Source organism: Melanostigma gelatinosum (genome assembly GCF_949748355.1).
Source record: "Melanostigma gelatinosum genome assembly, chromosome: 7".
In the NCBI taxonomy this organism is placed as follows: Eukaryota; Metazoa; Chordata; class Actinopteri; order Perciformes; family Zoarcidae; genus Melanostigma; species Melanostigma gelatinosum.
Genome location: NC_136640.1, coordinates 1,816,076 through 1,840,977, shown reverse-complemented (window position 1 = coordinate 1,840,977; position 24,902 = coordinate 1,816,076). Strand labels below are relative to the sequence as shown.

The following is a 24,902-nucleotide window of genomic DNA, read 5'->3' as shown; positions in this document are numbered from 1 at the left end:
CGCCGCAAACACTGAACATCTGAACTTTGTCAAGTTTACGACGTAGTTTCACAGGCTGCCATTTTTATAACATCTGGGTCGAGTGAATACAAAAATTAAGGCCATTTAATTGTATTACAATTTGTCTTCTCTCTTGACCAATCAGTGGTCTGCGATGTTTTAAAGTGAAGCCAAAGCTTCACGTGTTAAAGCTGCATTCTCTCTAGTGTCCACCAGGGGGCGACTCCTCTGGTTGTATAGAAGTCTATAGAAAATGACTCTACTTCTCTCTTGATTTATTCCCTCAGTAAACATTGTAAACATGAGTTTATGTCTCAATCTCTAGTTTCAAGTCTTCTTCAATACAGCATGATGTTCATTTAGTACATTATGGTCCATTTAGAGTCACACAGACCATAAAGCAGGGGATGCTTTAGGGCGGGGCTACTGTGATTGACAGGTCTCTAGCAGAGACGTATACGGCGTCTCTACGTCACTCGTCCTCAGTCCAGATATGGTCACTTCCTGTTCACTGGTTGCTAAAAACAACATGGCAACGGCCTTAATCCATGATGGAGAAGCCGGACGCACTCTCTTACCAATGTTCTTGTAAATGTGCACGACGCAGCTTCGTAAAGGTCAAAATGTTGCATCATCACCATGCTTGGGTTTGATACGCTGTTTGCAGTATAAATGTCCAGTTTTAAAATGTTCATTGTTGTCTCTTTTGACCAGGTCTCCGTGGCTCCGGCCCCCTCCTTAGACTACACCCTCACCCCCCTCTCCGGAGACGAGTACACTGCCTGTTTGTGCGGCAGTGAGCGCAGGACCGTCAGCTGGACCATGGCCCCCTCAGCCTTAGGTGAGAGTCAGGCTTTCATCCACACTGCTGGTACAGCTGTGGGATCCACCTCAGACCAAATGATTTGACTCTCCTGGACCTTTTTTTAGGCGTCGTGAACGTGACGGTGACCGCCGAGGCCGTGGCGTCTCACGCTTCTTGCGACAACGAGATCGTGAGCGTGCCGGAGAGAGGTCGCATCGACGCGGTCACGCGGTCGCTCATCGTGAAGGTCGGTACTTTAAAACAAGATGACAAAGTCAAAGGTCTCGGATGGAAAGTCTCAATGATTTTGTTTCCTCTCAGGCTGAAGGAATTGAGATGTCAAAGACCTCCAACTGGCTGCTCTGCCCGAAAGGTCCGTGTGTTTCACAGCAAACATCACAGTTCATCACACTGTTGTAGAGCAGATTCATTTCATGTGATTATTGAAAGTGACTGTGAGGAACTTCTGTCTGGTGCTGAACCAGTCTCAGTGTAGTCCTGATCCTCTATGAACCAGTCTCAGTGTAGTCCTGATCCTCTATGAACCAGTCTCAGTGTAGTCCTGATCCTCTATATGAACCAGTCTCAGTGTAGTCCTGATCCTCTATGAACCAGTCTCAGTGTAGTCCTGATCCTCTATATGAACCAGTCTCAGTGTAGTCCTGATCCTCTATGAACCAGTCTCGGTGTAGTCCTGATCCTCTATGAACCAGTCTCAGTGTAGTCCTGATCCTCTATGAACCAGTCTCAGTGTAGTCCTGATCCTCTATGAACCAGTCTCAGTGTAGCCCTGATCCTCTATATGAACCAGTCTCAGTGTAGTCCTGATCCTCTATATGAACCCGTCTCAGTGTAGTCCTGATCCTCTATATGAACCCGTCTCAGTGTAGTCCTGATCCTCTATATGAACCAGTCTCAGTGTAGTCCTGATCCTCTATATGAACCAGTCTCAGTGTAGTCCTGATCCTCTATCAGATGGTCTGTTTCTATAGAGTTGTTCTTGATGCTCGTCATCGGAGCCACCGGGTCGCATTCTGGTGAAACCAGATGAACTCATGCAGGTTCACCAGAACCTCCTTCAGCTCAGACTCCAGCAGAGACCGGTCCACCGTGGACAGACCCAGAGCCTCCAGCAGAGACCGGTCCACCGTGGACAGACCCAGATCCTCCAGCAGAGACCGGTCCACCGTGGACAGACCCAGATCCTCCAGCAGAGACCGGTCCACCGTGGACAGACCCAGAGCCTCCAGCAGAGACCGGTCCACCGTGGACAGACCCAGATCCTCCAGCAGAGACCGGTCCACCGTGGACAGACCTAGATCCTCCAGCAGAGACCGGTCCACCGTGGACAGACCCAGATCCTCCAGCAGAGACCGGTCCACCGTGGACAGACCTAGATCCTCCAGCAGAGACCGGTCCACCGTGGACAGACCTAGATCCTCCAGCAGAGACCGGTCCACCGTGGACAGACCCAGGTCCTCCAGCAGAGACCGGCCCACCGTGGACAGACCCAGATCCTCCAGCAGAGACCGGTCCACCGTGGCAGACCTTCTCCTCTCTGGGAGTCAACACCGACACCACGCTGCTGGAGACCCAGGACGTGTTGCTGGACCCGCTGGAGGGAAGGAAGGCACGGGAGAACCAGAACCAGGACTGAGAGGAGCAGACTGTCAGACCTGCTGCAGTAGAATGAGAGGTTTTCTAAAGGGACTCTGGTGCTCAGAGACACGACCACTTTAGTCCACAGGGACCAACAGAATCAGCACAACATGAAAGTTCCTCACAGTAGCTTTCAATACATTTGATAAACCATCGAGCATCTTATTTCCAGTCGGCCCTGTTTCAGTTCATGATCCGCTCACCATCCGTAAACCTGAATGAGGTTTCTGTTTATTGCTGATCTGTTTGTTCTCTGTCCACAGGAGAGACTCTGACTGAGGAAGTAGACCTTCAGCTCCCCGGGGACGTGATTGTTGGATCAGCCCGTGCTTCAGTATCAGTCCTGGGTAAACTAATGAATCCATTTTGGTTGAGTTTTGCTGTTAACGAAACAAATCGTTACACTTTCAAATGATCAACTTGAGATTTAAAACAAGCGAAGAGATTCTTTCAGTAGATGCATTTAAAAAACAGCTTTGTGGTGTTTTTATCAGAGCGCAACAGAAAACACAATCCTATTTAATAAACTGGAAATACACACTCCGGTACAGTAGAAGCCCCTCCATGTACAGCTTCTCATCACGTACATTTATAACAAATACCACACATTACGGTAATCAGCGTTGTTGTTCAGTCTTTGTTCATCTTGATAATAATCTCGGCATAAACACGGCAGCGTCTTTTTCATTGTTTGTACCATATGGTTTATACACATACATTTATACACAGTTCCGTCCGGTCTCCACTAATATGAGGTTTCGTTTTTGTGTGTGTGCAGGTGACATTCTGGGCCGAGCCCTGAACAACCTGGATGGGCTGCTGAGGATGCCGTACGGATGTGGGGAGCAGAACATGGCGCTCCTCGCCCCCAACATCTACATCCTCCAGTACCTGAGAAACACTCAGCAGCTCACCTCCGCCATCAACGACAAGGCCATCAAGTTCCTGACCAGCGGTGAGTCCAGCAAAAAAAACGCATTTAAGACCTTAAGTTATGAGAAATGTTCCCACAGTCTGGTGCTGGATGCACCCTGGTGGTGACCTTTGTTTGCCGCCTTTCTTTCCCCCTTATTTCCTGTCGTTAAAGCGTACAAGACTTCTGACAGACATTTACTTTAAATCATGAACTCAATAAATATCAATGTGTGTGTGATGCAGGCTACCAGAGACAGCTGAACTACAAGCACCTTGATGGAGCTTACAGCACGTTTGGATCAGGACCGGGGAACACCTGGTGAGAACAGTGATGATGTCATACAGTTTAGCTTTTCAGGGCTTGACATTAACCCTCTGCTTAAAGAAAATATGCTTTTGTTTTGGGGTTCAATCACTAATACTACAGTGTTCATCAGCCAGAAGCTTTCAAAAAACTGTCAAATAAAACCCAACACGGCGACGGCCGTAATCCAAGATGGCGACGGCAAAATCGTTGAATTTGAGTCTTCGAAACATCAGTCCACAAACCAACGATTGACGTCGCCATGACCACGTCCACTTGTTATATACAGTCTGTGCTTTACTGTGGAGCCCTGCTTTCATACTGACTGAGTCGATGATGAGATTCCACTTCATCAGCATGTTGTGATGAAATGTGACGTCACGCTTTCTTAAAACCCTGTTGTCCCTCGTGAGAAGTTCTTCAACGTGCTACACGAACACAAGCATGTACGTGACGTCTTTTTTAATCGTTTTAATGTCGCAACTTCCTCCTCAGGCTGACTGCGTTTGTGGTGCGATCGTTTGCCAAAGCCCAGTCCTTCATCTACATCGACCCGATAAAGATGGAAGAGTCCGTGAATTGGCTGAAAAATAAACAAAAAGAGAGCGGATGTTTCGAAATGTCAGGAAGACTCTTCAACAACAGAATGAAGGTAAATAAAGTCACACTGGAGTTAGCGTTAAAATATGACTTTAAACATCAGTCGTAACTTCTGTCATTTGAACAAGTTTCACTTGACAGAATTGAGACTCGTGTTCCTGTCAGACCTGCAATTTCCTCGTGACAATCATCTGTGAAACAGGACACGGACACTATTTACTAACTGGTATCAGCAGTTGTGCAGCCAATTGGAAAATAATCACGTTTCAGATCGTATCACAGATCAGATCAGCACAAAAGAAACTATAATAAAGCAAATTACTTTTAGATTCTTGATCACGTGTTTTTTTGCCGCTGATACTAATTATTGATCATTGCTGATCCATATTAACAGATACAGATCCCTTTGTTGTGTGACTGGAGCAGCTGCTCGACAGAATATTTATATTTACTTTCATCGTCTCAAAAATCATTTAAACAGACGGTGCTGCTAACGCTACTAGCTCTCCTCCTGTTGGTTAGCCGTTAGCGGTGCTGCTAACGTTACTAGCTCTCCTCCTGTTGGTTAGCCGTTAGCGGTGCTGCTAACGCTACTAGCTCTCCTCCTGTTGCTTAGCCGTTAGCGGTGCTGCTAACGCTACTAGCTCTCCTCCTGTTGGTTAGCCGTTAGCGGTGCTGCTAACGTTACTAGCTCTCCTCCTGTTGGTTAGCCGTTAGCGGTGCTGCTAACGTTACTAGCTCTCCTCCTGTTGGTTAGCCGTTAGCGGTGCTGCTAACGTTACTAGCTCTCCTCCTGTTGGTTAGCCGTTAGCGGTGCTGCTAACGTTACTAGCTCTCCTCCTGTTGGTTAGTCGTTAGCGGTGCTGCTAACGTTACTAGCTCTCCTCCTGTTGGTTAGCCGTTAGCGGTGCTGCTAACGTTACTAGCTCTCCTCCTGTTGGTTAGTCGTTAGCGGTGCTGCTAACGTTACTAGCTCTCCTCCTGTTGGTTAGCCGTTAGCGGTGCTGCTAACGTTACTAGCTCTCCTCCTGTTGGTTAGCCGTTAGCGGTGCTGCTAACGTTACTAGCTCTCCTCCTGTTGGTTAGCCGTTAGCGGTGCTGCTAACGTTACTAGCTCTCCTGTTGGTCTAAACACTGATTGGTTGTTTACAATGAAACATTATCAGAGATCAGAGACTAGAAACACATGTTCTACTGAGTCAGTAAAACTTCATTGACACTGTGATGGTTAACGTTAACGTTAACCATCACAGTGTCAATAAAGTTTTAACGTACGGATCACGGCTCATCAACGGTCCGTTACTCCTCTACTGGTCACCAGTGATCAAAGTCTCGATGTTGGATGTTCTCTGATGATCTTTGTGTCTCATCATGTTTCCTCTGCAGGGCGGCGTGTCTGATGAAGTGACTCTCACTGCTTACATGACTGCTGCCTTCCTGGAGATGAATACGTCCGTAGAAGTGAGTAGAAACAACTAATGCACCACGAATAATATAACTTTAGATCACAATTTTCCTTTGTAATCATATTTACACAAACTTTACACGGACAAGAAAGAAGGAAACAGAACGTTCTGTCTGGTTAGTTGGTTCGTTAACGTTGCGTAGTGTTTAGAGTTGATGGGTTAAGTTGAACTGCTCTGACTGGCTGTCATGTCATGAACTAAACTTCAGTGGGGAATAAACAAATCCATCAAACCCAACAAAATAACCAAAACACACTTATTAATAAATGTTGTAAATTAAAATTGTAAATAAATGTCAATCTTAGTTGTCTTTTGTTGTTGTTATTATCACAACATTATATATTATTTCAGTACTCTGGTTGTAGAATTCAAACATTAACTCTGCCTCTTAACTTTTCTACTGTTGTTGAATTAATTTTTCTTCTGATTCAAAACAAAACAGATTTGGAACGTTTTGTCCACATTCCCAAATGATTGTGTGATGCCTTCCACCATTCAACCGTCCTCCCAACGTATTTAACATACAAGGACTTCCTACTGAATAAACAGAATGTTATTTTGAATATTTATTGGTCGTGGTATTAATCCGTCAGGTCGGTGCTGGTTAATGCTTGAGTCCTGCCCTTTTTCTTCCATGAACTGAAGTTCTGTGTTTTGCTGAATATATGAATTCGTTCAAACAAAATAGAATAAACTCTCTGTGTGTAGAACAATCATACGAGTCCTGAGATGGTTATTTATGATCTGTTCTAGAACCCTGAAGTGAAGAAGAGCCTGTTGTGCCTCAAAGAGTCTGTGGGTGACCTCAGTAACACCTACACCACGGCTCTGATGGCGTACGTCTTCACCCTGACAGGAGACACGGAGACCAGAGCTCACCTTCTGAAGCACCTGGACTCGGTCTCAATACAACAAGGTGAGAAGGAAACGTTGTAGAACTCTGGTCGTCTCAAACACAATAAAACCCTCACAAGTAAGTTCATCACAACATGTGACCAACAAGCAGAACATCAGTCTGTTTGCGGAGCAGCCGTCAGGTGACGGCTGTGACGTGACGCCACACGGCAGTGACGCCACACGGAAGTGACGTTTGACGTGTGAGTTTGATCACAAGAACAGGATCATCAATGAGAGATAATCACTAGATTAAAGATTTTAGAACTTCTTGTGTTGCTGCTCAAGAAAGACTTTGTTTACATACAAGAATAATAAAGAAATGTTGATTCTTTTCTTAATTAAATAATACATTTTTATTAGTATAGCGCTTTAAAAGGTACTCAAAGACACTTTACATGGTAAAAACGGAGAGAACAAAATAGATGACATAACAGTAAGAAACAGCACAAAAACATACACAACTAACTTCACAGGTTGAAAGCAGATTTGAACAGATGAGTTTTAAGTGCAGTTTTGAAAGTGGCGAGTGACGAAAATGTCTTTTTTTCTCCCAAAATAATGAAAAAGAACCGCTAAGAGTTTTAGTATCCATAAAAATAAAATAACGGTGGGTCATCCTGAAGGAGATCCCTCTGTCGTCATCACTGTGAATGGAGCTTCACGTGTCTGTTTTTACGTCTGTTTTTAGGCGGTTTCCTCCACTGGTCTCAGACTTCAACAGAGACGTCGGCCTCTCTCTCCGTGGAGATCAGCTCCTACGTGCTGCTGGCTAAACTCGGCGCCTCTCCGACGGCCGAAGACCTCGGCTACGCCACGCGCATCGTCAGGTGGCTGACGACCCAGCAGAACCACTACGGAGGCTTCTCCTCCACACAGGTAGGAAAAACACCTGTAGAGAGGTGAAGCCCCGCCCCTTCAGGCGCACCACTGCGGGACCTTATTTCAGAACAAATATGTACGGTAGTCAACAGCAAGAGACAAACTAGAATATTTTGTGTAGCTACTACTGCCCGAAGACGTCACAATATATATATAAACACGCCAATATTACCGGTCGTATCATTCGCGTCTCTCTTCTCTGCATTTTAGATTCATACTCTTGGATTGAATCTTGTATTTGTGACACAAATAGCTATTGCTGTAGAAACACAACGCATGCGTGTGTGTCACTGTTTGCCACGGTTACTGGGGCGAATGACACACCTTTCGAAATGAGATATGTATTTGTATTTAAGATATATACCTTTGGAAATTACATTTCTGTATTTGTGATTGAAAGAGTTGAACTTAATATTTGTTAAGATTAACCTCATTCTGAGCTTAATATTAAGATACAATTACTCCATGGGGCTTTTATTTTGAAAGGGTGGGACTGGGTGGGTGAGAGAGGAGACATAATCATGTTTGACACACACACACAGAGGTTATTTAATGACAGGCTGCATCACAAGCATTCCAGTTAGAATTCACTCTGTGGGGCTTTTACTTTGAAAGGGTGGGACTGGGTGGGTGAGAGAGGGGGAGAGGAGAAGGAATCATAATGTGTGTGTCAGTGTCTGTGTGTTCGTCAACATCACTAATCAGCTCATATAAACACCTGTGTGCTTGGGTGTGTGTGTGTCACTTGTTGCCATGGTGATTGGATCACCTGTGTGTTAGAGGCTAATTAAGAGAGATTAGCGTGAACAAGGATTTTCAACAAAACTACCTGTGTTGTGAGAAAAAAACTTTATCTCCCACACTCAGAGCGGATTTAAGAGGACAACGAAAGCTCTCAAGAGGCGTTTAGTTATATCAAAAGCAATAGGTTTATTATCAACAGAGTTATTCAGCCCAGCAGTTATACGTGCACGGGTCACTAATAGCTTCACTCTCAGAGATCCACCATAAGCACACACTTGAACATAGCAGCGTGATGGTTTATGTAGGGTTCCTCTTATGGAAGCCCATTGGTCAAAGTCAAAGATGCAGGCGGAGCGTGTTTGTACACGTAAGACACCTGGTTGGAGGCCTGAACATATCCGTCCACACTGGCCCCTCCCAGAAGGCGTTGTCTTCTGTCAGTGTGAGGTGAGATGTTGTAGAGGGTGGACCTAGGAAAAAGTGGACACTGCTGGGGCGTTGTCCCTTTCCTGTATCTCACTCGTCTATTGTTTCTACCTTATCTAAGATGGCGGCCTATTCCTTGTGACGCAGTTAAATCAGTAATCTCCCTCTTGCTTCTCCCTTGCCCTAGCGTGTACTGTGTGTATTGCGTGAGTGGTTAATAAAGCTGCATAAGCTAATGGTTATTAAAGCTGCAAATAAGCTATTTTTATCAACACCTGTCAAACCTCTGCCCTTTATACTAAACCCATGAGTCCAATCAACAACATATGGGTACCATGAGAGAGATAAGACTCTGCCGAACACGCTGATCTGGTTTCTATGTTTGTGGTGTTACAAATGTGAGCTCCAGAACAATAGACAAAACTGGTACCGTCTGCTTTCTTTGAGTGGTGATATTTAACATGGAGTCTGATGGAGCAGTTGGTTGGAGTTCATGTCGCTCTGCGGCTCTTTGAGCCAAATGTGTAAGTCCGTTGGATTCCACAGACATGCGTGTGACCAACACAACATTTCCAAGCTTTTGGCCAAAAATGGTGTATAAAGAGCAAAAATTGTGGGACTCGGAGCAATTTGTTTGGAAAAATCACAGAATGATTTTCCTGCTCTGCTCCACTCTGACCGTGATGTCATCACTCTAGCGCTGAACATTCCGTGCAACACACACTCATTATAAAATCTGAAACGGAGCCAAAATGTTCCTGAAACTTAATCTGTGACTTCATGAAAACTGTGCTAGCTATCAAAATGTCCCTTTGGCTCAAAGCGCAGCGTTTTGTCAACGTGTTAAATTGACAAACGTGTAGTTTGTGGCACAATTAAAACGGGATTAAAATAGAAATTCAACAGTTAGAGACCTGAAGTTGGTGAAAGTGAACTGCTACATATGAAAGCTGCTGCATGTAGAAACAAAAGTAAAATACATTCACGCACATGAAGTACGTTGTGTGTGTTGTAGGACACAGTGGTGGCGCTTCAGGCTCTGGCGCTCTACTCCACGCTGGTGTTCAGTCCCGGTGGGTCGAGCACGGTGACGGTCCGGTCTCCCAGCGAACAGCTGACGTTTGACGTGAACCAGAACAACAAGCTGCTCTACCAGGAGAAGCTGCTGCAGGACGTGACTGGAAGGTTCATCCTGGAGGTGCAGGGCAGCGCATGCGCTGTGATGCAGGTCAGTACGTGCACCCCCACAAACACTGATGATACGACCGAATGTCAGCGCCCAGTAGCTGGAAGGGCCATACCTCTAATTCACCTCTACCTGCACTGTGCTTTGTTTAAAAGAGGGTGTAATCTGACTATTTAAATTATTATAAAAGGATTTAGTTGAATACATTGGGAGACACTGAAACATATAGACATTGAGGAAATATACATATATATGTTCAATTTAACTGCATTTATTATTCCACGAGATGCAGCAGATCACATTGTGCAACATGTTATTTTAATTAGTAAAAAAGGATGATTAGCTTCACGAAGTCCATGACGGCTAAGTGTGGTCCAGATTGTGAACTGTTTAAAATAAAAAGACAACCGGTAATCTTAAAGAGTGCGAAAATAGAGAATCCTCTTATTTTACCTCCAGCTGGCTTTAGTTAACTTTTGAAGATTAACCGTGCACCCATTTTATATATTACATAATATTTCACCAAGGTGGGAGGTTAAGTAAGGTTCAGTTATAGATAACAATCTGTCATCTGCATAAAGTGAGACATTTTGACCTAAACCTTCACAGTAAATACCTTTTGATGCCAACATTTGTTTCTAAAGTAATAGCCAGTGGCTCCCCATTGCCCGGGCAAATAAGAGCAGTAAGTGAAGATATCGTTGTCTTGAAACCATAGAAATAAAATAGGAGTAGAAGGGATATTCCTATTTAAATCAACGTAGCAGGATGGTCAGAGCGGCGGCCATTGTTATTGCGCTGTTGCCAGTTAGCGGGCTAACTTCTGTCTACACTAAACCGACTTACTACAAGTCACGGAGTAGAGTAGAAACGTTAGGAAGCGTAAGTGTGAGGAAGCTCATTGCTCTCGCCAGATGAGTGACAACTTTGTTCAGGTAATTTTCCGATACCTGTGTAGCATTAAAGCTGGTGGAATTAGCTAGCTAGCTAACTAATGGACAACTTGCTAGTTAGCTAGCTTTCTAATTCCACCAGCTTTAATGCTACGCTGGTAACAGAAGATGAGCTGGGTCTAACGGTTCCTCCACCTCACTCCCCATCGTTTGGAGGACAAGCTAACAAGCTAACTAGCCAGCCATCCGTCTCCGGAGCTGCATCCGCTCCCTTTTGTTACCATAGCAACCAACGTGTTCAATTTCTGTTCTACTCATATTTTATTTCTATGCTTTTAACACAGGAGAAAAGGCAGATATTTTATTTATTTTAGCAGTAGGTGATTTATTTTTTATTCTTAACCCTGTTGGTTTTCGTTCACCTGAAAAGATGCAAATATGAGGAGGTTAGGGTTTTGTACTATATTGTAAACTTTAACTTTCATATAGATCAGATATGAATTGTTTCACATACATGTATATGCTCAGTTTACATGTTCAAAAGTAACCCAGTCAATGCTTGAATGCAGCAACGTAAAACTAGCATGTGAAAATGAGAACCCCTTGAAAACCCCTTGAAAAGACATTCTTGTTTATGAATATTAAAGCTCCCCTTGTGTCCCTCTTTCTCAGATTTCGCATCACTATAACATCCCGACTCCCACTGCTGTCACCACTCTCAGTGTCGAGGTCACACCAGAGGCCAGCTGCCCCAGCAAAAGACTCACTCTGAGGATCACGGTCCAGTAAGTGGTCAGCAGGCAGAGCCCCGTGAACTCAGTAACCGTTGGTAGTGATGCGTGGGAGACGTGTTCATAACTTGGGAGCAGATCAACATCAGTTTTTATGTCCTTGTATTGTAGGTATATTGGAAAGGAGATCAGTACAAACATGGTGATCCTGGATATGAAAATGCTCTCTGGGTTTGTCCCAGACCCAGAGTCTTTGAGTGCGGTGAGTTTCTTACATTCACTGTCACCTTTAGGCCTCATCCACACTGCTACGTGTTCCTGTTGTGCTCTCTGTCCAGACCACAGACTGCATGTGAGAAGTGGACGTAGTCGTTGTGACTCATTGGTTTGTGGATGTTTTAAGGGGCTCCAGTTTGGCATTTAGGCCGTCGCCGTCTTAGCTTTTTTATCAACCAGTGAACAGGAAGTGACCACATCTGGACTGAAGAGTGACGTAGAGACCTGTCAATCACTGTGTAGCCCCGCCCTAAAGCATCCCCTGCTTTATGGTCTGTGTGACTCTAAATGGACCATAATGTACTAAATGAACATCATGCTGTATTGAAGAAGACTTGAAACTAGAGATTGAGACATAAACTCATGTTTACAATGTTTACTGAGGGAATAAATCAAGAGAGAAGTAGAGTCATTTTCTATAGACTTTATACAACCAGAGGAGTCGCCCCCTGGTGGACATTAGAGTCATTTTCTCCATTTAGAGTTATTTTGTGAAGTCAGAATTCACGCTTTGTTAGTTCATTCAGAAAGCACATTTTAAAAGTTATTTGCTTGTCGTCTTGTTGAGAGGCGTTTGGATCGATGCGTGCTATGCTAACATGCTAGCGGCTCCATCGACACTCAAAATAGCGTCATCGATGCTAAACGTAGTCGTGTGGATGTAGCCTTGGTAGAAATAGAAAAGTTGTCGCCTGTTGATGACGCACCCGGCTGACTTGTGGTCTCATCGCAGCTCAAAGGCGCCCTGCTGGTGGATCGAGTGGAACACAACGGGGATCACGTCCTGGTCTACATAACGCAGGTGAGGAGGAATTCACAGCCGGGAAACGAGACTCAACGCTCCAACATGTTGTGACTCACGGCGGTGTCTTGTTTTCTTTCCTTCTCAACAGTTACTGAAGGAGGTACCCATCAACTACAGACTGGAGCTCATTCAGGAGCTCCCTGTGCAGAACCTGAAGCCAGCCGTGGTCAAGATCTACGACTACTACCAGCCGAGTGAGACCCGAAGAACAGTCATCGCAATACTGATCCTAGTCATACATGTGTTCACTGTCAATCAATCTCTTCTTCTTTGTTTTCTCTCAGGTGACCAGGACGACACAGAATACATCTACCCGTGTTCCAGGTAACAATCTGTCACAACATGCAGGAGCACTGCTATGGCTCTATATGCTGAATGTCATTTAATGAGCAAAAACATTTTCACTGCAACCTCAAAAAGTCTGTTTAGTTTATTTATTTATTTTTGCACAATTGAAACAAAGATAACGGAGGTGAATAATATCACAGTGCAGGAAGAGGCAACTGGGCTTATTTGAAGCCTCCGCTTGTTACAATATTACAGAGAACTTAAAATGATTATGCACAAGATATGAATACACAACATATCAGTGACGAGATGTTTTTACAAGATATGAAATACGCACAACATTTTAGAATCGGTCTGTAGATCCTCATCAATGTCACAGTGAATGTTTGTGTTTATGTTCTTGCAGCTTGAAGAGGGAAGCAGAGTCGAGCGGTCGCTGATTCCAGTGAAAGATGCGTGTTGTGTTCCTGAACACCGCGTCTACAAACACTCAACACATGTTCTCCTTTTGCAGCTGTGAACTATTGTATGACGTGAAATGCATGACGGACAATAAAGTGATGTGAATGTATCCATGGATATATATGTCGTTTCCTTTATCATGGAAAAAAGAGTCATCATCTTTAAAGATGAAGCTTAACGCTTTTTAGTAAAAAAGCCAAACTCCGTTTACAAATATGTATATTCTTAGTTCTTTGAGCCTTACTGACTTATATATAATATAAAAACGCCGCCGTCCAAATTGCAACAATCGGTGGATATAATTTAAGGAAAAGGAAGTTCGATAGAACACAATTTATTGACTTTATGTTTTTCTTCATGTCATGATTATTACTGATAATGAAGATATGGAGTGATCGTATGAGAGCGGTCACTGGCTTTATTTACACATCCTTAATGTTCAGGTGATGAAGATGAAGGTGTGTGACGTCACCATGGTGACTCCTCTGACACATCACAGTCTGCTGAATCTGTCACGATGGAATAAACCATAAATGAATCAATAAAGATGTTACTCTTCATGAAAACGAATTGGTGATACCTGCACAGTATTAGAAGAGTATTGTGCATTTCATTTTATAGCCTGAAATATTTTATTGATATGAATTTTTTTTTGTAGCAAAGAAAGAAATCCCAAACCAGTGAAGGAATAATAATAGTAAATCATGCACCTGGCAAAGAAAGACCAGGAAGAAAAATAAAATGAAACATAAATAAGAGACAACTAAATACATCAACAACCACGCAACACCCCAACAACGTTGTCCGTCACTCGTGTCAAACATGAGTTCAGCCCAACATCGATGTCAAAGATATATTGGAAGAGTTCTATTCAGCAGTATTGATGCTCGGATCTAGATGTGCACAGATGAAGTAGCGTCCTGTTTGAAGAGAGTACCGGTCTTCTTCAAAGATACGGAGCGTCATGTTAAAATGTGTTTACCATGTTTTGCACCGTGTGTTTTTTGGGAAATGAATAACTCATCCCGGACGAGGCCCCAAAGATCTGTTCCAGGTCCCAGGATCGGTACCAAACAGCCAGATACGTTTCTGTAAACAGGACACACTGACACAGGGCGCATGCGCCGGTGTAGTCTAACTCTACTGTCGTAACGCCCGCCCAAATCACAGCAACACGCGCCACACTGCCCCCTGCTGGGCACAGGGTGGAACGCACACTCCGTACACAGTGAAAGCGCATCAGTCCTTCATAAATGATGTTTCTAGCATCCGTTACCTCTGTAGTTCGGTCCTTTTATGTAAAACTCAGATTTTGCTTTAATATTTCAAACTTTTTCTTTCTTTTCTATCCTCATGTGTTAAAGTCACCATATCTGAACCAAACCTGCCGATTCATTAAAGAGACAATCACCAAGTAAAACCAGTTTTGTTAACTTTATTTCATTCATATATATATATATACACATATATATATATATACATACATACATATATACACACACACACACACATTCATAGGTCATATACTCATGTGTTTGACTGCCACTGTTAAAAAGTGTGACACATCACCTGTAAGCATAAATAATAACTTTTTTCTCTCTCTTGAAAGTTATGGGTCATGTTCAGCACCATTGAATAGTACATTCTCTATATTGCATCAGGATATAAAAATATACAATAGTGTTTTTTTCTTCTTTAAAACATTCTTTTCCGTGTTGTTCAATGGCCTGAAACAAGAGAAGAAGAAAAGACCTCGCGAGGACCGAAACAGTTATCGTCGCCGTTGATCCTCAGTCCGTTCACAGCACTTTTAGAAACATCAGTAGCAGCCACACGTGGGGGAAAACAACTTCAATAAAAACACGAGTTTGAGAGGAGGAGGAGGAGGAGGAGGAGGAGGAGGAGGAGGAGGAGGAGGAGGAGGAGGAGAAGAAGAAGAAGAAGAAGAAGAAGAAGAAGAAGAAGAAGAAGAAGAAGAAGAAGAAGAAGAAGAAGAAGAAGAAGAAGAAGAAGAAGAAGAAGAAGAAGAAGAAGAAGAAGAAGAAGAAGAAGAAGAGTTGTTTGGACGGCGAGCAGGCCGGTGGGCTGAAGAGCTCCTCGTAACCACGATAGTCCTGTTACAATTCATCCACAGTCCAAAGTGGTGCTGATGAGGATGAGGATGATGATGCCCCAAAAAACAAACATAAAAACAATGTAAATTATAACCAGAAAATAAAAGGTCAGAATTGCAACAAGTGAGTTTTTTAATGGTTTGAGGCAAACGAGAAGAGTTGAAGAAGAAGAAGAAATAAGAGGTGTGTTTGCAGTGCATAGAGAAGGACAGATGGGATTATTGCCCTGTAACAGCCTCACACACACACACACACACACACACACACACACGCGCAGGCACACACACACACACACACACACACACACACACACACACCTCCACCCAGAATGAGAAGGACAGAAGAGTAAAGATGGAGAGAAAGAGAATGTTCAGTTTCTCTCTGATGGAGAGAATCAGCCTCCAGGCTGGTGGAGGTGTGTGTGTGTGTGTGTGTGTGTGTGTGTGTGTGTGTGTGTGTGTGTGTGTGTGTGTGTGTGTGTTTATGTGATATATGTCCAGAAAACAAGTCCAGGCTCCACCAGCACTCTTATATTTTCGTCTTGTCTCCATCAAGTCCTCCGGGAGCTTCACATCCGCGAGGAGGAAGCCAGCTCGTAGAACAAGACGTAGGCGTCGCTGCTGCGCACTTGGCTGGAGGACATTGGCGTTACTCTGGGATGAAAGAAGGGGGGGGGGGGAAAGGTTGCATTGTGGGAAACCAGAGCAATGGAGAAAATAAATAAACTCATTTGACGTCACTCATTAGTTTGTGGATGTTTTGAAGCCTCGAGTTCGGAATTTCTGGCCGTCGCCATCTTGACTTTTTGCAACCAGTGAACAGGAAGTGACCATATTTGGACTGAGGAGGAGGAGTCTGTTTATATGTTAGTATTCTGTTTTATACTTACAGGAAGTGACACAAGGAGGAAGACTGGGACGTCACTGCAAATGCATAAAGATTGTATTGCTCATGTGTATTTATCTTCAGCTTTAATGAAATATCATTTTGAATGCGCTCATAAATGAGAAAGGACTCTAAAACTGAGGTGTCCATCGCTTCCGTGTGACAAGAGAAGCTGCTGCAGACGACTGATCGCAGACTGAAGCTGTCTTTGTGTTTTAATACAACGTGGCGCCAAAGTGTATCTCAATTTAGAAAAAGAAAGCACAGCATCATATATTATCGTCATTATTATCATTATTATCATGCGCTCTCTTATTCTTAGAAGTATGGATTCAGTCGTTGATCAAGAGGAGTGTTTCCTGTCGCTGTAAATCAAATGTTTTTCTGTTTCTTTTGACTGTCGGTCGGACAAACTAAGACACCTGAAGACGTCACATTTAGCTCAAGTTAAATGGTGATTTCATTCGTCGGTAATCTGTTTTCTTTATGAATTATTGCTGTGAAATATGAGAGTATGAGATGATGATGATGATGAAGACCTACCTGGAGTCGTTGAACGTGTACCATTCTCCCGAGCTGGGGTTGCGACAGTAGGCTGTGTAGTGACCTCCCATCGTGGTGCCTGAGTGGTTGGACACTGCGTACAGGCTGTACACGGCGTCCACTGAGACGGAGCCAACAGACAGGAACAGACAGGAACAGACAGGAACAGACAGGAACACACAGACAGGAACACACAGGAACAGACAGGAACAGACAGACAGGAACACACAGGAACAGACAGGAACACAACAGACAGGAACACACAGGAACAGACAGGAACAGACAGACAGGAACAGACAGGAACAGACAGGAACCGACAGACAGGAACACACAGGAACAGACAGGAACACACAGGAACACACAGGAACACACAGGAACAGACAGGAACACAACAGACAGGAACACACAGACAGGAACACACAGGAACAGACAGGAACACACAGGAACACACAGGAACACACAGGAACACACAGACAGGAACAGACAGGAACGGAACAGACAGGAACACACAGGAACACACAGGAACACACAGGAACACACAGACAGGAACAGACAGGAACGGAACAGACAGGAACACACAGGAACAGAACAGACAGGAACAGACAGGAACAGAACAGACAGGAACACACAGGAACACACAGGAACAGAACAGACATGAACAGACAGGAACAGACAGGAACACAACAGACAGGAACAGACAGGAACAGACAGGAACAGAACAGACAGGAACAGACAGGAACAGACAGGAACAGAACAGACAGGAACAGAACAGACAGGAACAGACAGGAACAGACAGGAACACAACAGACAGGAACAGACAGGAACACACAGGAACAGACAGGAACAGACAGGAACACAACAGACAGGAACAGACAGGAACAGACAGGATCACACAGGAACAGACAGGAACAGACAGGAACAGACAGGAACAGACAGGAACACACAGGAACAGACAGGAACAGACAGGAACAGACAGGAACAGAACAGACAGGAACAGACAGGAACCATTACGGTACATCAGAGCAAGAGAGAGTTCACAGGTGCTCTAGTAGCATCAAGCTGCACCTTCATTTGATAGGAGCTGGAAGGTAAAAGAGAATCTCATATCTGGTATATTCTCCATCTTTTACATGAAACCAAACTCTTTCTTCTTCTCTGAGTCGGGTGCTTACCGCTGTTTTGGGAGGCGAACTCCCGCAGATCGAGATCCTTCAGGGGGAAGTTGACAAAGGTGGAGAGTTTGCTGGTTCTTCGTGCCTCAGAGAAGCGTTTCAGGTCTGGAGAGGAGGGGGAGGAGTCAAGTACGAAACCTTCAACACGTCAGTGGCTCTGGGTTCATTGTTGGTCAGCTCACAGAGCGAACTCTGCGCGGTTTAAGAACACGTTTACCCGTCTTACATCTTCACTAACTCCTCACGGTACAGCCTCCTTCTCATAATTATATGATTAGTTTCATCATAATCACTGGTGACAAGCTGTGGCTCAAAAGAGACGCTTTTCATTTGCAAAATACAAGGAAAAGGAGACGATATCAAAGTTATTATTTCATCCATTTTAACTAACAAGTATTCATACAGATGTTCTTCTGTTTGAAGAACTGCTTCAGCTGATGTGAAACCCCTCTGACAAATCTAACGTGACAACAGGTTCTTAAGATCAAATGAGTTCAAACACTGATGTTTAAAGACCGATCTGATTGGTCAAGTGTTTTGTCGGCTTTTGCAGAAGTTTTATAGAAAAACCTCAGTTATAGTCTGAGATACACGAGAATATCGCTGAGCTGTTGTTTTTGTATGTGTGTGTGTGTGAGAGAGAGCAAGGATGTGAAAAAAACAGAGCGTTCTTTTTCTATATGAATAATAAAGTTAAAATGGAAGAAATACATTTTTTTTCATCGTATACTTTTACTTGTATTGAACGAGGCTGTAACGTTAGGTGTTAGTGAAACAATGCACTCTTAACCCGCTTCTTTGTAGATGTTCAATTTACTCTTTAAGTATAATCAATTTGCTCTTTAAGTATAATCAATTTACTCTTTAAGTATAATCAATTTACATCTTTAAGTATAATCAATTTACATCTTTAAGTATAATCAATTTACATCTTTAAGTATAATCAATGTAATATCTAATATATTAGATATTACACAATAAATCATCGTCAGACAGGAAAGGATACGCAGCACTAAGATCTTGGGGAACTTCTGTATCGTGAACTTCTTGATGCATCTTCTTCTAGTTTTACACCTGTAGCACGTCTGAGGAGAAGAAACTCACGAGTTACAAACCAGACCAGCAGACCCACATCTACTGGTTTCAACCAGACCAGCAGACCCACATCTACTGGTTTTAACCAGACCACTAGACCCACTGAGTACGTACCGAGTACTGGGTACGTGTACCCAGTACTCGGTACGTGTACCGAGTACTGGGTACGTGTACCCAGTACTCGGTACGTGTACTCGGTCTCGTTCCTCCTCCGTCTGTCCTGTGACTCTTACCGGCTTCTCGTCTCCGTCGAGGACGTCTTCTTTGGTGAAGAGCCGCATGCAGTCCATCAGACTCACCTCACCGTAGCCCTTCTGAGACCAAACATAGACGCAGTGACATGAGCGCACACACACACACACACACACACACACACACACACACACACACACACACACACACACACACACACACACACACACACACACACACACACACACACACACACACACACACACACACACTCACTCACTCACTCACTCACTCACTCACTCACTCACTCACTCACACACACACACACACACACACACACACACACACACACACACACACACACACACACACACAGAGGAAACCAAAGAGCTCATGTTAGGAGCTGTAAGTAGAGAGAGAAGAAAAACAAAGACATCCAACATCCAGCTGTGTATGTTACACCTGTGTGCGTGTGTGTGTGCGTGTGTGTGTGTGCGTGTGTGTGTGTACCTTGGCGATAGGTAGAGAAAGATCCCAAAAGGGGTCGAAGACGGTGGAGCAGAACCCACAGTGGCTGCAGGTCAGAGAGCTCTTCAGCTGCCCCACGAACACGTCTGCAGGAGAACAAAGATGCATGTATATTATACATACACACATATATATATATATATATATATATATATATATACATATATATATATATATATACGTATATATATATATATATATACATATATATATATATATATATACGTATATATGTATATATATATATATATACATATATATATATATATATATATGTATATATATATATATATACACATATATAATGTATAAAATAAATAAAAGTGACAATTGAATGATTTCAACAGATGAATAAGAAGTGTGGAACATTGTGAGACCTACCGACTACCTTACTGTCCTCTCCCTCCAGGTATTTACTCCACATCTTCTTCCCTTTCTCTTCGTCCCTGAAAGTGAAGCAGGCGTTAAAATGGAAACCTGATGTCTCAGTTTGAATGTCGTTCTCTGAATTTAATAGTTTTATAACTTTCGAGCAAAACGTTCTGTAAGATAAGGAGACCGTTCTTCTCTTCAAAGCGGATTCATTTAACGTCATTCAACTCTCTGAACTCAACGAGGTTTCAGAGCTATTTATGTTTCTGCTGCTCTATGAAACAGAACCACCACGACGAGAAGTAGAACATGTCTTTAGAGCAGAACACAGTTATGATGACATCCTGTCTCCTCTCCCTCCTATCCCTCCTCCCTCCCTCTCTCCTCCCCCTCTCTGAGGTTACTGTGTATGGAGGAAGGTGTCCATGCAGGTGAGACGGGGACTCACGGCAGGTGGTCATAGTCCTCCACGGAGCCTCTCGGCCTGACGCTGACCCTGTTGACCTCGTTGTGCAGCCCGTCCAGGAGGAACCGCAGGAACTCCTGAGCGTCCTGCTGGCTGCAGGAGGAGGAACATCATCATCATCATCATTATTCTTATTATCATCATCAGACAGAGGCGGCGCTCAGAGCTCCTCAAAGACGTGAAGACTGAAGCAAAGCTCACTTGTATCCCACGAATCTGGGAGCGTATCTCTGGATCTGAGTCTTGAACTCAGACGGACTGACGGCTTCACTGCTGGACGACGTCCACATGGTCTGGATCAGCTTAGCGAACTCTGCGGAGAACACGGAGAACAAAGAGAACAGTCCGGTTACGTCTTTGTGCTGGAGCTGTTTGTTGCCTCGGTGACTCTGTGCTGCTGTTCATCATGTGACGGTCATGTGACGGTCATGTGCTGCATGTCAGTGTTTGAAGTTGCAGAAGAAGAAGACGTGTCTCCATCTGATGCTTCCTCCGCTCAGCTTTAACTCAATGGACTCAACTAAGACATCACATGACGCGTTGATGTTGCTTCGTGTTCTTTCGTTCTTCCATCCTCAGAACCTCCTCCTCTTGTCCTGTGTGAGGTCCAAGGACCGGCTACCAAACGTGAATCCAACATCCTGACTCCACTGCAGACCTTTTGATCTCTTTGCTGTGTCATGAAACCACCTGTATGATTACTCTCAAGAGTTAATGTGATGTTTCATCCATTGAATGAAAGCAGAACGTCTTCGCTTCTCCCACACATTAACCGCTTCATGTCTGCTTTCACCTTCTAATGCTTCTGCTTCTGTTTGGTGTCGTCTTCATGTTGATGGTGAACTAAAGACAACTAGTTCTCTGACCCTGTGTCTGTAATGCTGGACCTATAAGAACCGTGTTGGTCTGAACCTCAGGTAAACAGGAAGTGGCCTCTAGGGGCCCGTCTCTCACCTTCCATGAGGGCCGTGTTGGTGCGGCTGTTGTTGTTAAGGTCTCTGCGGTGCGAGTTGTGCAGGCAGTAGTCTCTCAGGCTGTGGGTGTTGCTGAGACACTGCAGGATGCTGTTCATGAAACACTGCAGCAAGACAACAACACAACACACGTTACATCTGTTAACACAACAACACAACACACGTTACATCTGTTAACACAACAACACAACACACGTTACATCTGTTGACACAACAACACAACACACGTTACATCTGTTAACACAACAACAACAACACACGTTACATCTGTTAACACAACAACACACGTTACATCTGTTAACACAACAACAACAACACACGTTACAGCTGTTAACACAACAACAACAACACACGTTACATCTGTTAACACAACAACAACAACAACACACGTTACATCTGTTAACACAACAACACAACACACGTTACATCTGTTAACACAACAACAACAACACACGTTACATCTGTTAACACAACAACAACACACATTACATCTGTTAACACAACAACAACACACCAACAACACACGTTACATCTGTTAACACAACAACAACAACACACACATTACATCTGTTAACAACACAACACACGTTACATCTGTTAACACAACAACAACAACACACGTTACATCTGTTAACACAACAACAACAACAACAACACACGTTACATCTGTTAACACAACAACAACAACACACGTTACATCTGTTAACACAACACCAACAACACACGTTACATCTGTTAACACAACAACAACACACCAACAACACACGTTACATCTGTTAACACAACAACAACAACACACACGTTACATCTGTTAACACAACAACACAACACACGTTACATCTGTTAACACAACAACAACACACGTTACATCTGTTAACACAACAACACAACACACGTTACATCTGTTAACACAACAACACACGTTACATCTGTTAACACAACAACAACACACATTACATCTGTTAACACAACAACAACAACACACGTTACATCTGTTAACACAACAACAACAACACACGTTACATCTGTTAACACAACACCAACAACACACGTTACATCTGTTAACACAACAACAACACACCAACAACACACGTTACATCTGTTAACACAACAACAACACACCAACAACACACGTAACATCTGTTAACACAACAACAACAACACACATTACATCTGTTAACACAACAACAACAACACACGTTACATCTGTTAACACAACAACAACAACACACGTTACATCTGTTAACACAACACCAACAACACACGTTACATCTGTTAACACAACAACAACACACCAACAACACATGTTACATCTGTTAACACAACAACAACAACACACACGTTACATCTGTTAACACAACAACACAACACACGTTACATCTGTTAACACAACAACAACAACACACGTTACATCTGTTAACACAACAACACAACACACGTTACATCTGTTAACACAACAACACACATTACATCTGTTAACACAACAACAACACACATTACATCTGTTAACACAACAACAACACACCAACAACACACGTTACATCTGTTAACACAACAACAACAACACACACATTACATCTGTTAACATAACAACACACGTTACATCTGTTAACACAACAACACACGTTACATCTGTTAACACAACAACAACAACACACGTTACATCTGTTAACACAACAACAACAACACACGTTACATCTGTTAACACAACAACAACAACACACGTTACATCTGTTAACACAACAACACAACACACGTTACATCTGTTAACACAACACACGTTACATCTGTTAACACAACAACAACAACACACGTTACAGCTGTTAACACAACAACAACAACACACGTTACATCTGTTAACACAACAACAACAACACACGTTACAGCTGTTAACACAACAACAACAACACACGTTACATCTGTTAACACAACAACACAACACACGTTACATCTGTTAACACAACAACACACGTTACATCTGTTAACACAACAACAACACACGTTACATCTGTTAACACAACAACAACACACATTACATCTGTTAACACAACAACAACACACCAACAACACACGTTACATCTGTTAACACAACAACAACAACACACGTTACATCTGTTAACACAACAACAACAACACACGTTACATCTGTTAACACAACAACAACAACACACGTTACATCTGTTAACACAACAACAACAACACACGTTACATCTGTTAACACAACAACAACAACACACGTTACATCTGTTAACACAACAACAACAACACACGTTACATCTGTTAACACAACAACACAACACACGTTACATCTGTTAACACAACAACACACGTTACATCTGTTAACACAACAACAACAACACACGTTACAGCTGTTAACACAACAACAACAACACACGTTACATCTGTTAACACAACAACAACAACACACGTTACATCTGTTAACACAACAACAACAACAACAACACACGTTACATCTGTTAACACAACAACAACACACGTTACACCTGTTAACACAACAACAACAACACACGTTAATCTGTTAACACAACAACAACAACACACGTTACATCTGTTAACACAACAACAACAACACACGTTACATCTGTTAACACAACAACAACAACACACGTTACATCTGTTAACACAACAACAACACACCAACAACACACGTTACATCTGTTAACACAACAACAACACACGTTACATCTGTTAACACAACAACAACAACACACGTTACATCTGTTAACACAACAACAACACACGTTACATCTGTTAACACAACAACAACAACACACGTTACATCTGTTAACACAACAACAACAACACACGTTACATCTGTTAACACAACAACAACACACGTTACATATGTTAACACAACAACAACACACCAACAACACACGTTACATCTGTTAACACAACAACAACACACCAACAACACACGTTACATCTGTTAACACAACAACAACAACACACGTTACATCTGTTAACACAACAACAACACACCTTACATCTGTTAACACAACAACAACAACACACGTTACATCTATTAACACAACAACAACAACACACGTTACATCTGTTAACACAACAACAACACACCAACAACACACGTTACATCTGTTAACACAACAACAACAACACATGTTACATCTGTTAACACAACAACAACACAACACACGTTACATCTGTTAACACAACAACACATGTTACATCTGTTAACACAAC

The 24,902-nt window shown here is 43.1% G+C and overlaps 2 protein-coding genes across 7 annotated transcripts in view; one reads left to right on the top strand and one right to left on the bottom strand.

The window, feature by feature from the left end:
* The window catches only part of LOC306779566 (alpha-2-macroglobulin-like), a gene marked incomplete at both ends in the record, with an annotated part of 30,562 nt that extends 17,248 nt beyond the window's left edge, over window positions 1-13,314 (top strand). The window contains 17 exons of the mRNA XM_079271533.1: window positions 715-841; window positions 931-1,052; window positions 1,127-1,178; window positions 2,728-2,811; window positions 3,243-3,419; window positions 3,623-3,698; window positions 4,179-4,335; window positions 5,670-5,744; window positions 6,503-6,665; window positions 7,335-7,522; window positions 9,711-9,923; window positions 11,447-11,559; window positions 11,677-11,767; window positions 12,515-12,583; window positions 12,675-12,780; window positions 12,871-12,910; window positions 13,281-13,314. Of these exons, the coding sequence (XP_079127659.1) occupies window positions 715-841; window positions 931-1,052; window positions 1,127-1,178; window positions 2,728-2,811; window positions 3,243-3,419; window positions 3,623-3,698; window positions 4,179-4,335; window positions 5,670-5,744; window positions 6,503-6,665; window positions 7,335-7,522; window positions 9,711-9,923; window positions 11,447-11,559; window positions 11,677-11,767; window positions 12,515-12,583; window positions 12,675-12,780; window positions 12,871-12,910; window positions 13,281-13,314 (1,887 nt within the window). The remainder of the gene's footprint in view (window positions 1-714; window positions 842-930; window positions 1,053-1,126; window positions 1,179-2,727; window positions 2,812-3,242; window positions 3,420-3,622; window positions 3,699-4,178; window positions 4,336-5,669; window positions 5,745-6,502; window positions 6,666-7,334; window positions 7,523-9,710; window positions 9,924-11,446; window positions 11,560-11,676; window positions 11,768-12,514; window positions 12,584-12,674; window positions 12,781-12,870; window positions 12,911-13,280) is intronic.
* Window positions 13,315-14,756: 1,442 nt separating this feature from the next.
* The window catches only part of LOC306780240 (ubiquitin carboxyl-terminal hydrolase 2-like), a 31,771-nt gene continuing 21,625 nt past the window's right edge, over window positions 14,757-24,902 (bottom strand). For 5 of the 6 annotated variants that reach the window (XM_079272532.1, XM_079272530.1, XM_079272531.1 and 2 more), the window contains exons 5-14: window positions 21,658-21,781; window positions 20,905-21,016; window positions 20,686-20,796; window positions 20,247-20,311; window positions 19,848-19,951; window positions 19,379-19,459; window positions 19,057-19,135; window positions 18,051-18,155; window positions 16,879-16,999; window positions 14,757-16,103 (exon numbers count right to left, since the gene is read on the bottom strand). In XM_079272532.1, coding sequence (XP_079128658.1) covers window positions 16,019-16,103; window positions 16,879-16,999; window positions 18,051-18,155; window positions 19,057-19,135; window positions 19,379-19,459; window positions 19,848-19,951; window positions 20,247-20,311; window positions 20,686-20,796; window positions 20,905-21,016; window positions 21,658-21,781 — 987 coding nt within the window. In that variant the 3' untranslated portion in view covers window positions 14,757-16,018. The remainder of the gene's footprint in view (window positions 16,104-16,878; window positions 17,000-18,050; window positions 18,156-19,056; window positions 19,136-19,378; window positions 19,460-19,847; window positions 19,952-20,246; window positions 20,312-20,685; window positions 20,797-20,904; window positions 21,017-21,657; window positions 21,782-24,902) is intronic. The other variant, XM_079272533.1, reaches the window with a different exon arrangement.